This window comes from Seriola dumerili, unplaced genomic scaffold (assembly GCF_002260705.1).
Source record: "Seriola dumerili isolate Sdu_G_001 unplaced genomic scaffold, Sdu_1.0 BDQW01000258.1, whole genome shotgun sequence".
Lineage (NCBI taxonomy): Eukaryota > Metazoa > Chordata > Actinopteri > Carangiformes > Carangidae > Seriola > Seriola dumerili.
Genome location: NW_019174513.1, coordinates 1,969,975 through 1,982,628, shown reverse-complemented (window position 1 = coordinate 1,982,628; position 12,654 = coordinate 1,969,975). Strand labels below are relative to the sequence as shown.

Genomic DNA, 12,654 nt, shown 5'->3' with positions numbered 1-12,654 from the left:
AAAGAAAGACAGGACAGTAATGCTATATAACTTGCTATCACAGGATATGTACAATGTATTTAGAGCACAATGAGAATTTAAAAGACACCTGGGGAAAAAAAAAAAAAAAAAAAAAAATGCTTTTAGTCCCATTTCGACTGGGGTAGTGGTGTACTTCAGCCTATTGTGGCCAAAATGAGTACTACAAAAACAAACTTTTTTTTTTTTTTTTCTTTTAAACTTGCCTCTACTTTTTTTTACTTCCATAGCTATTTTTGCCATTTCTGCCTTTTATTGTGAAAGTCTTAGTAGAGCGAGACAGGAAACGCGGGGGTGGGGGGGGTGACATGCAGTAGAGGGCCTGAATTTGGAACCTGGGCCTTGATATGTGGTTCACCTTACCAAGGCACCAGTATGTTTTTTTTCATTTTTTTTTGTCACCACAAAGAAATTACATTCCTGTCCACTTTTTTGTAATTTGGATTAGCTGACTTTTAGAGGGAGACTGGCTTTTAAGGAATTGCCACATATGTATGTTGCGTCTTACAAACAATCACACATTATCTTGTTGCTCAGTTGCATCTTTTATTCTTTCAGTCTCTCTTGACACATTACATACTGTTGCTCTGCAGTGAAGCTTTTTTAGCCAAAATTGCTTTGTCTTGATGTTTAAAGCTGTGAAGTCGCACATCTGGAGTATTCGATCAATACTCAGGATTATCATCAAATTGTTGTGTGATGCCAAATATGTTCAAAAATAAGAAGTGAAAAACCAAAAATAAAAAAAAAAAAACACTAACCACCGTACATCCTTTGAAAAGCTACGTAGGGCAATCAGGTCAATGTATCTTAATTGAAAGCATTTCAGGTGTGTGACTATGGACATTCTTCTTTGCAGTCTTTAAACACAAGTATATATTCAAAGCTATAATTTCCTTTATACATATAATATCAAAGCCATCATACAGTCATTTTGCTAAAGCATTTGCATTTCAGTAGTTCAATTTTTTTTTTTTTACTTGAGTTATTTTTAAATTGACTTTACTTGGCAACCACATACACTCATAAAGAAAGCCACTATGGAAAAAAAGAGCTCCATTGTCATCTGATTTATATAGTTACTTGTTGAGGTGTAATTGTCAAAAGACCGCTCAGTCTCAGATTTAACTTAAAGTTAAACAGAGGCGATACCAAATCGGACTTATGTTTTCTACTTCTTCATGTTGTACATTTGCCACAGTAAAAGTCTTTAAAAACACTCACTGTACAGACATAACACTCAAAAACATACACACTGGCACATGCATACATAGAGACTCACTCAGTGCATGAAAGTAAAACTATACAAAAGGGAAATGGTGTTTTATGTCGCACACAATATATCGCTGACGTCCTCGTCCTGTATTCAAACTGTAGTGAAACACTGAAATCAGCATCCAGCTGATTCCACAAAGCCACACATGCATCCTCCTGTTTTTATTACTGTAACCAAGTGTTGAAGTGTGAGTCGCAGCAGAAGCAGAGGAAATATAGTTCACCTGGTTCAACCACACATAAGAAACTACAGCCAGGACTATATTTAGACAGTGTCTGATAACAGTGATGTTTGATAGGGGGTGTTCCCCATTACAGTGACAGTTTCCAGCAGTATCCTCACACAGCAGTATGTCTGAGTTAAACTTGATTTTGAAATGTGCCCAGGAAAACATTAAAGTAAAAATGAGGTATGTGTTCATGTTAATTTATTATTCTAGTACCCCACCTGCAATATGTCAAAGATGAGGAAATATGAAGAGAAGAAATATAGTTCTCCATTTCCAGTGTTGACATTTTTTTGATACATGTTTTACAAGTAATAGTGCTGATTGTTTCATATAGTAAATTTCTGCTTTGCTCTTCCTTTCTATGTGCAAACGTTTATAGGCTCAAAAATAGGTTTAGTTATATACATCAAGCACCTTGGTGAAATAGCTTCAGCAGCTATATTTAGTCAGTTTTTTTTTTAGCAAGTTCCTGTTGATTCATAATATGACCACGTTCATTTAATTTTTGGCACTAACCGGCTAAACATCTTTTTGTTCTTTCACTATCCTTAAAATGATTCATCATGCAGCTCTGCTCTAACAATATAGGACCTTCACTCTAAACTAAGCATTACTGCTGAAAATAAAACTAATCATTAACAGCTCCTACCTGACACTTGGCTGTCGGTGCACTACAACACACAGTACTTTTCTTGTCTGTAGAGCAAAGCTGGCTCCAGATCAGCCTGTATGTTTCACTGCACTGGACAAAACAAACATGCTTCCCTCCGACACCGACAAGATCTTTCACTACTACTGTTGGTTTCTCATGCAGCACCATTTAAAGACAATACAAACCTCAGACAGACAGTCTTATCTGTGATGTCCAATGCATTTAACATGTTATTGTTTTCTTATGAAATGCTCTAATTGACAACATTTGTCTTCCAAGTTTCCTTCAAAATTCTTCATCTGGCTCAGCTATGTTATGTTGTTATTGTTCATTTTCAACATTTCCACTGAGAATTTGATGAGGGTGCTTATCATAGGATGGATTTCTCTGTGGATGAGGGTTGCAATGTTGGTGTGCTTTGCTCTTCCTAAGACAGACACCGTAATGATGCCAGTACTTACTGCCAATGCTGTAAGTGCTGCTGAAATGTATTACCTCCGCCAAGAAGGTAAGGTTTTCACCTGTGTCTGTTTATTTCTGCCAGGGTATGAATTTGAATTTTATTCTCTAAAGTCTGGTGTGTGTTGTTTGACACTGACCTCGGCGGAGATCTGCGCTCTCTGAATGCCATTCTATGTTTTAACTGTGTTGGAAACATTGTGACATGATGAGCTATTTTTGGCCATTTGTTCAAAAGGTTTAATGCCACATTTACCTCTAGGTCAGCCAGGAAATGCAAAGTACATCAGCAATAGACAACATGGTCAAACTGAATCCAGGTAGTTTACCTGAATGGGACCACAATCATGTCATTAGACCAACAAGATCAAAACTCTTTCAATATCATACCCAACAACACTGGCTAGAGGGACAAGGCATGTTGGTATGCAGAGACACAACTCAGCTGCTCAAGTTTATACACAGTTAATGTTTTGGTTATTTTTATAAATTTTTCCACATTATGTTTCACTAAATAAAGCACAGATGTTATGACTTATTGATGACTTATAGATGACTTTAGCTTCACTTTGCCCACAGTTTAATCCGTTTGTACTACAGATACAATGCAAGCTAATCTGCAGCCGCAAGGCAGTAAAATGCTGAATCGTGACATCGTATCAGACTTTAAAGACTCATCATTATCAATATCAAACCCATATTTGACGCTCATCAATGCCAGGTCAAGCTACCACCACTGCAGTGTTACACTGAAATGAATCTGCTTGCTGCTTTTGTTTAAGTTGGTAAGTGAATATAAATTCCAGGACTATTTTGTGGATTTGGCTCTAAAGCTGTCAGAGTTATTGTATGATATACAGTTATTTAAATGTGCTAGATAATTGTAAGATGAAGATGCCCAGGTTAACAAGTGTTTTGTTGGTGAGTGTGTAGTGAAAAAGTCATGCTATGCCTCTTTTTTTTTTGCAGCTTACAGCACTGCCCTGCCTCACTGCATCAGAGGGACACAGGCCGACTGACTCACAGTAAATTCCCCATCTTCAAGCGTCATCCAGCTCTACTACTCAACCACAGCTTCAGTGCTCAGAGCCTCCTCGGACCACAGCTGATTTTCGTGGACAGCGCAAGAAATGATGATATGAGTCAGTAAATGAGGAGGTTCAAATGTAAACATGGTGTTGCCATAGTTACGGGTGTATATTGCGTTGGTGTGGTACTGTATAGCTGGGTGCAGCGGAGGTCACATGCCCTCAAGCTTCCGTTGCTGCCGGGTTGAGGAGGTGTCAAGATCTCCCAGCACTCGAGGAAGAAGGCGGAGACGACGAAGACTTGTCGTTTTCCCTCTGGTCGCTCTCGTCGGAGGACACAGGTGCTGCAGGGTTACTGTGACAGACGGATACAGAGACGCGTGTTGGATAATGGGAGAAATGCGAAACAGTTCTGTCACTTGGTACGAGAAAATAACACTTTATTTTACAGGTCGCATAGTTTCCTATAAGTTTGATTTTATATTATAAATTCTTAGGAAGGGTCATTAGTAAAAATCACAGGGAGATGGAGACAGTGTTCAGCTGGTATATTTTCAATTAGTTGACGAACTCAACACAACTAACTAGAAACAAGCAGAGCTGTGCCTCTATTTTAGCAACAGTAGTATAATCAGCAGCGAGTCACATGCTTCTTTGTAGGAAAGGCAACACTTTATTTTAGCTTCCCCCTATTCAGAATTTATAAACAGCATATGAACAATTAAATGGTTTATAACACACTGTAGGCTGATATAAATGTTAACGTATTTGTACAGCTATAACCCCTCCTGTGGACACCCATTGGTGGCGGCTGGTGTATAAAGAGATAATAACACGGCTGTAATAACATAAAATATGTCCTGATAGTAGAAGGTATAATTGCTGACAAATACTGTAAATTAATAAACACTTAAATGATCTCCTTACCTCTACGCTACAGTTTGTTAAACAATTTATTTCATGTTTGCATACTGCAGAGAAATGCTGTGTGATGACTTTAAGTGTTACACTAGGGCTAGGAAACTACAGGGTAAAATAAACTGTTACCAAAAGGAGAAAATGAGAGTCAGAGAGATAAAGTAGACTGAAAGCCAGTGTGTGTATGTGCGTTACCTGTCTCCACTCTGTGTGATGAGTCTCCTGCAGGTCTCCATCTGAACGTCCAGGCCTCTCTTCATCGAGCACATCTCCATGTACTCGTGCAGGTGTCGGTTCATGTCACTCTTTGCTGTGGCCAGTTCCAGCTGGAGTCAGAAACGTACCAAATGGTAAATCACAAACACGACTCATATGCTCGTGCTGTTGATCTGGGACACCGTTACAAAATGTTGCATGGCTCGTTTTGAGAAAACTTGTAACTGAATAAAATGCATATGGCTGAAAAACACTCCTAAAGAATAACTAAAGCATTCACTAAAGCTACATTACGCATTATAGAAAGATTAAAAAAACAGAATAAATACATCTTGTAAATCATCTTACACAATGTTGCAGTATCACAAAACCTTACACACATGCACAAAGCTGGCACATTGCAATCTGAATATACAGTGCAAAGAACACGAGAAAAGAGTCGAGACAATAAAAAGAAAGAACAAAGTAGCATGTGACATCAGTGAAGCATGTATGAGCACACAACCAACTTGACATATTTCAAAGTACGAAATATTAAATAACTGTCTGACCTCAATCTGGTCAATTGTCTCTTGGTATTCCTTCTCCCGGGACTTAAACAGACATTCTGTGTCGTTAATCACCTTTTCCAGAGTGTCCTCCTGGTAGAGAGGTAGAGAGAGAAGAAAGACATTTTCAGTATGTTGTTATTTGCGGTTGGATTAAGTTTGGTCGGAGATGCGTGGCAGCAAAAAGAACGTATTTGTGTGTTAATCATCCAACAATCAGACACAAAGAGAATGAGGCTGCTGTTAAAGCACACAGCTGGCTTTCTGCTCCCATCAGCTCAAATTTCACTGACTAATGCAGCTCTTCCCTCTGAAGGGGCAGCAGACTGTTCAAACAAACACACAGCCGCTGAATGAAAACAAATACCTACATGCATTTCTTGGAAACAAACACACTGTACACCAATATGGGCCGGACATCGCATCTGTCTGAGTGTGTGCGCAGTGTTTTGTCCTGAAATGGCCCTCTCCCAGCAGAGCAGTGAAGGTCAGGGGACTGGGCTGCGAGAGAGCTCATCAACTCCACTCGTGAACCAACAGTATCAACAGACATGCACATGCCATCTGAAGGATGGCAACTGAGAAGAAAGCAGAAGCTGAACACGCAGATTTTATTTTCTCAGCGTCCCTCGCCCAGTGAATTACAGTGAAAACAGAACTGACTAATAAGATAGTATAATAAAATAACATAACATAATACAGGAGTAACTGTAAAATGAAGTCATGCAATCCAATACAACCTCACATGTACAAAAACATGAAAAATCAAACCTCTTTGATAATGTCAAGAGGTTTGATTCTTCCAAAGTTGGGCATTATAAGCTTCACAGTTTATGTTACAAGGCAGTTTTGAATCGCAATACTTTTTCTTTACTGTAGTAACCGGTGTGTGTGCAGGACCCAAATACAGCACACAGTTCAACAAAAGCACTTTGTAATGACCTTTATTTTTTACCTAGGCAGAAACTGGAGCTGGCAGGTAAATCCAAAAAAAACGGTTAAGAAATCTTGCCGGAGGCTCGGGCTGAACGAGCCAGCACAGGATCACTCAGACAAAGGCCAAAGCCACAAAAGCAGTTCTCGGGGTCAGGGACAGAAGGCTGACGTGATTACCAGGGTTCAGACGAGAAAGGCAAGTCGGGGACAAACAGGTTCGGCAAATGGGAATCAGTCCCTAGAAATGCTGGAGAGTCTTGCATGGAGAAAAAGCAAACAACAATGTGGCAAAGAAATGACTGGAAGGCTGATGTTTGTGTACTGGGTGAGTGTAATCAGGAGCAGCTGTGTGACCAGGTGAAAGGAATTGGCTTGATGAGGTGGGCGTGGCTAATGCAAGGAGGTGCAGGAGAACAAGGCGAATGGAAAACGACTGACTGGGAGCCAGATGACAGGGAAAGCTGAAGTGAGGTGGGTGACCTGAGATGCAGAACTGTGACATACGGTGTGGCTAAGTATAGATCTACGTCCAGTCATTACAATCAGAGCGTAAAAAAAGGCACTGAAATGACTTGCTATGTAGCTACAGCCTACCTCTCCTGGTGGGTGGGTGGGGTCAGGAGGCAGAGTGCATCCTGGGAAGTCCTCCCAAAGAAGCAGCGTTTCTTCAGTCTCCTCCCAGGCCAGACTGTCACAGTCATCCTCAAACTCACATTCACGCCTAGAATAAAAGTACAAACGCACACACATTGAGAAGTAATTAGTGTAAAGTGCAGGACTGAAGGACATGTCTGCTACACCCATCACATTTCAAAGTCAAACCACTCACAGTTGGTTCAGCATCCTCTGCATCTCCTCATTGATCTGATTGGCCGATGAGCCACAGTGGTCCTCGTCTTTGACCAAGCCGCCGTCACTTTCGGAGGTGCTGACGGGTTCGTCAACCTCGCTCCCATTAAATGACAGAGGGGTTTGTTTCCGGCGGCAGTTTAAGGATGACTGGTTGTTAGGAACCTATAGGGACGTATTCAGGATTGATCATTATCAATAAACAGGACAAACTTTCACAGCAAGCGATTCAGCGGACTTGATGAACACGTGAAAAATAAAAGAAGCAAGAGATGAGAACATAAACTGGTCAGTTGTAGTCCTTGTACCTGATACATCTGGATCACATCTTCACAGTTCCTCTGCTGAGCCACGTCACACAGACGAGCAGTGATATCGATCCTGCGGCAGATGTCCATGTCCACCTTCATGGCTTTCTCCTGGATCTTACTGTCCAGCTCTGACAAGTTCTGCAGAGAGGATGGAGGATGGAGCAGACAGTGGATATAGCACCCTTAATAAAGGATTTCTAATTTGTAAAGAATTGCTTAATTATAGTTAATTACTTATTTACTAATGTTTTATCATCCCTTAATAGAGGGTCACGTGTTTCTTTTTTTCTAATAAGCCATCAAGTCTAACGTTGGAGATGTTGATAGCTGCTAATAAATGGATTTAGGTCCATCTAGTTTCCAGAAGGTGAGTGGTCACACTGTCCTTTGGAGTGGTCTCTCTGATTAAATAAAAAGCCTACATGACTGACTCTTTGTAGGCTAAGAGTTTTGTTTTGATATGTTACACTCAAACCATTAATTGCAACTTATAAACACTTAATCTAGCGCCTCATTAGAAAGTGGTAACAAATAGTTAGCATCAAATTCATTTACTATTTAATGTGTTTCCTTTGAGAAATGTATGCTACAGTGCATCTGTTGGGACAGTTGATTGCTGCTACAAGCTGAAAGTCTTTATGATGGTATATGAGTGTGTGGGCTGTTCCGTGCTCACATTGCTCATGAGACCTTTGAAGAGAACCAGCTCTGCCTTCAGCTGCTGAACTCTGAGAGCCAGTTCATCCTGACAGCCTTCACTCTCCTGCAGGTCCTGCAGATACAAAGGAAGCCAAAAATGTAAGCACTAATTGCAAAAACGCACAGAGATGTCCTGACACAGCTCTCTCATTACTGGAAATTACAGCCTAGATTATGCAGGCGGGGGTCATCAACAAAAATAAAAGCCTTTACTTCATCTGCAAAGCGCACAGAAACATTGTAAATCCTAAATGCATAATCTCCTCTGGGGAGCTCTACATTTATCTGATGGCATCATAATTCTCTCTTCGCCCTGTTAACTTATTCATATGTGCCTCAACCCTGGTATGGCCCTCCTCAGTCTCAAATGGTGTTTTGTTGCTTGCGGTCTCCTGTTGATGTGACACTGCCTGCGAAATGGGGTCAGGTACAGATTCCTGGCAGTGGTACACGTGCACTCGAGTCTTTGATGTTTTGCTGTCAATTCTGAAGTCTGAACTTTACTTTCCCACACGCTTCAGTGTTGGTCTGCAGCCGTGTCTACCTACATACACATACACATAGAGGATGTTACCTCTTGTAGGTCTGCAATCTTCTGTTGCAGATCCATCCTCATAGTGTATTCCTCTTCCCATCTAAGAGACACAGACACGGAGAGGAAGAAGAGAAGAAGTAAACCATTAACAGACAGAACTAGCAGAGCAGACACACATTACATATACACATTAGTAGCTTGATTAGTATGAGGAATGTGACTGAGTATTTGGCCTCATGTACACCTGCTCAATTACGATGCATCTTCTGTACCTGTTAAACCTGCTGACGACCTGGTGAGAGCACAGGGACCATGCATGATTGTACAGAAGCAGCGTTCGCAAAAGCTCCAGCCAAAGTAGCTGCATTAGACATTAAACTGACAATGACACCTTCCCCTGAAATATAAAAATGTAATTTTGAAGCCACCATCAAGTAGGAACCAACTTCACAGGGTTGACGATTTGACCCCCCAGCTCCTCCTGTCCACATGTCTGAGTGTCCTCGAGCAAGGCCCCTAATCCCCGAGTTGCTCTTACAGGTTAGGCAAGTGCATGGGAGCTTGCATCTGGTGTGTGAGCATGTGAATAAACAAATTGCACAGTGTCTCAGATTCACACCTGTTACCAGGTGCTGGGGGTTTTGCATTCTACATGCATGAAAACTAGCAACTGACTTTAAATCTGGCTGAGTGACGGCTGAGAGAAGTGACAAAAAACATGTGAATGTGTTGAAGCGAGATCATATCAGGATCCAATCCAGATTCAAGCTGCATGTAACAGCAGGTTGTAAATGGGGCCAGTAAAAAGGAGAAGTGTGAGTGATCCACTGATTCACTGATGAATTGCCCGTTTGATGAATTGTGTGACACTATGATATTGCTCAGATGATTGGCCCATGAATCCGATATTTAATACATTTAAAAGCCTGAGCACAGATCCGTGTATGTGATCTCAGATTCTGTCACTTCACATAACACATGTGCCCTGGGGAAATCCACTCGCTGCAGAGACTGCAGCCTCTTTAATAAATGCTGTTTGAAATGCAGAATGCTGCGGCACATGGAGACCTATAGGGAATACTAAATCTGAAAGAATCTGAGTCATGAAACAGGAGTTGTTGTTGCCGTAGAGGATGCTTGTTTGATCAGTAAGGTGAGAGCGTGCAGAAAGTGCTTCCTTCTGCCAGCCAAGCCCCCATCCACCCAGCAGTTACAGCTTGCAGTGCATGCTGCATTGCAGATGCAGTGTGGAGTGTAGAGAGAGGGGGGTGCGCAGTGGGGGAGAGGAGAAACAGAGAGCATGAGAGTAGCAGAGGAAGCGTTCACTGTGTGGGACTGTGTCCGGTTTATGTGAGAAAAAGAACATGACATTGAGAGTGTGGTGGGCAGAGAGAGGGGCAGTGAAGGGTGGGGGGTGGGGTGAAGCAGGTGAAGGGGGAAGGAGAAAACTTATCCTTGACTAAAAGACGAAAGGTGGAATGGTAGATCTCGCACGCATGGGTGTACAAGCAGTAAAACAACAATGTCAACTTTCTGCACGATAAGGCCCCGAAATCATCCTCTCCCAAGTCTCTACATACAATCTTAATGTGTCTGATGTCACACACTCTTGCGAAGTCAGGGTCGTCCCTCTCCCTCATTCACAAAGAGCCCACTTCACTGTGGTCATCCTCCCCTCTGTGAAGAATGCATGGCTGCTCATTTGGAGATAATATGAGGGAATTCAGTGTTGAATGTGCTGGGACATGAGGCCCATTGTAGCTGACTCAGGACAGAAAAGACGTAATCCTATTACATAAATACTGTATGTAAATGTAAATATATCCTTCTGATCGGCTGCTGTCATCAGGTGACACACTGCTGTAAAATCGGTACACTGACTGTGAATAAGCGAGTGTGGGCTCAGGAAAATTTGGTTGGAGATGTCACATGATCCTAGGGCAACATTATTTTCATCATCGGTTAATCTGCCATTTATTTTCTTGATTAATCGATCGGTCGGATTTGTCTATGAAAAGTCAGAAGATGATAAAAAATAAATAAATAAACCCATCATAACTTCCCGCAGCCCAAGGTGACATTTTCAAATCACTTCTTTTTTTTTTCCATATGACAAAGAACGACAGCAAAAATGTAACATTTCAGAAGTTGGGACCAGTGAATGTTTGGTGTTTCTGATTTACAAAACAACTGAAACAGTCCATCGGTAATAAAACAACTGTGGTGAGTGGACTTACCATTTGTTTACTTAAACGTAGGATTTACAGCTGACAATCACAAATACCCATATATCCTGTTAAAGCATCATAGTGTTTCTTTCATTATTCACACAATGGCCAATAATGAAAGCCTCCAGGATTTGTCTGTAAGTGATATCATCATTCATTTCTTTCATTTTAAGACACATGAAAAAAATCTGCTGTACAGTCACCATGAGCTCTACTCCAGGATGGATTTTCCCTAATATTCCTGTAAACTAAACCACCCAAGGGTGAGTCAACTCTCTAGGGAGCGTCATGAGTGAACATTTGTGCCACAGACTGATCCTGACACGTCCCTGCCAAGCTTTGACCTTCATTCTTCTTTATATTTAGCCTGTGACGTGTTAATTTTTTGGGTGTATTTGTAGCAGCAGCACCTGCTTCTCTGGTCAGACATGAAGTGGATGCAGGGTCAGGCTGGAGGTGATGGATGGAGAGGCTTTGTGCTGACTCTGCTCCTGTTGGAGACAGCTGGTCTGCAGCTGCTTTACAGCTCTGCTCACTCCTCCAAAGTAGATCATTAATAGAACTACATTCCCATGCTCAGGCCCTGTAGGCCTCTTATAAGTGTAATAAAACATGTTTTATTCCATTTACCTGCGTTTATACTCGTCTCTCTCCCTCTTCACTTTGGCCAGGACATTATACAGGGCTCTTATCTCGGGGGTGATGGTATCGATCTGGACCCCAACTCCATCCGGGTGCACCCAGGACACTCCTGGGCTGGTCAGACGCTCCGCACCGGGGCCAAATTTGCGGGTGTGGTTGTAGGACCAGATGGTGCCCGGAAGGAACCGTGGAGGAGGGTTGGTGGAGATGCCCGGGCCTGCACTGTTATTGGGGGCAGTTTTAGAGCCAGGGGAGTCCACACAGGGAGAGGACTGGCTGATGGTGATGACTGGGTTACTGGTATTTGTTTGGGTTGAACTGGTGTTTTCAGAAGCTGCAGGTGGGGGAGCTGATGTGAGCGGTGGTGGGAACAGTGTTGTAGGCCTCCTGGCTGAGTTGTTGGTGTTATGGAAGGGGAGGGAACCCGGCCTGAGCGGTATCGTACCAACAAATCCGGTCTGCACACCTGCTTCCTGGGTATGCGCCCTGTTGTCACAACATCCTCCTTGACAGCCCTTGTTGGCATCCAGCGCCTGTTGCAGCTGCTTCTCTAAAATCTTATTTCTGCGCTCTAATTCGTGCACTTTGGCCAAAAAGCATCGGAACCTCAGATTGAGAGTCTTGAGGACGCTGATGTTGGATCCTAAGTCGTTTCTTAGTGCCATGGCTGCGGGGGGATGCGGTACGGCGCGGTGCTGATAGTGGCTGCTGTGGTTGTGGTGGAGGTAAGGTGAGGTCTGCGAGGGTGCGGTGAAGTCAGGCCCCGGCTGATCGGGCCCTTGGCCAGCCTGCTCACCTAGCAGAAAGGACGCTGGGTCTGCTCCACCGAAAACGGCGTCGGGCAGGAGGGCTGAGGGAGAATCCGGGTGTCCGGGCGTTTGGTTCTGCTGTGGATGCTGTTGGAGATGCGCGTTGGCCAACAACAAAGGATTCATGCTATGGTATGGAAAACTAAAGCGCTGCAGATCTGGCATGAACACGGACGGGAATTTTCTTGCTCCAACAGAATACAATGAATGGATAAATAATAAATGGCAGTTAAAGACCAGAAAGACGTGCGCGCAAAACGCCAGTAGTCAGCTGCTTATGTAACCGTTTCTAAATAAGAAT

At 42.6% G+C, this 12,654-nt stretch overlaps 1 protein-coding gene across 1 annotated transcript; it reads right to left on the bottom strand.

The window, feature by feature from the left end:
- Window positions 1-556: 556 nt before the first annotated feature.
- iffo1 (intermediate filament family orphan 1) lies at window positions 557-12,518 on the bottom strand. Its single transcript, XM_022756604.1, has 9 exons — window positions 11,533-12,518; window positions 8,714-8,774; window positions 8,117-8,212; window positions 7,438-7,578; window positions 7,110-7,294; window positions 6,875-7,001; window positions 5,348-5,437; window positions 4,776-4,906; window positions 557-4,017 (listed from the first exon to the last, which is right to left on the bottom strand). Exons 1-9 carry the CDS (start codon window positions 12,516-12,518, stop codon window positions 3,918-3,920), a joined length of 1,917 nt encoding a protein of 638 aa, XP_022612325.1. The 3' UTR covers window positions 557-3,917.
- Window positions 12,519-12,654: the final 136 nt, after the last annotated feature.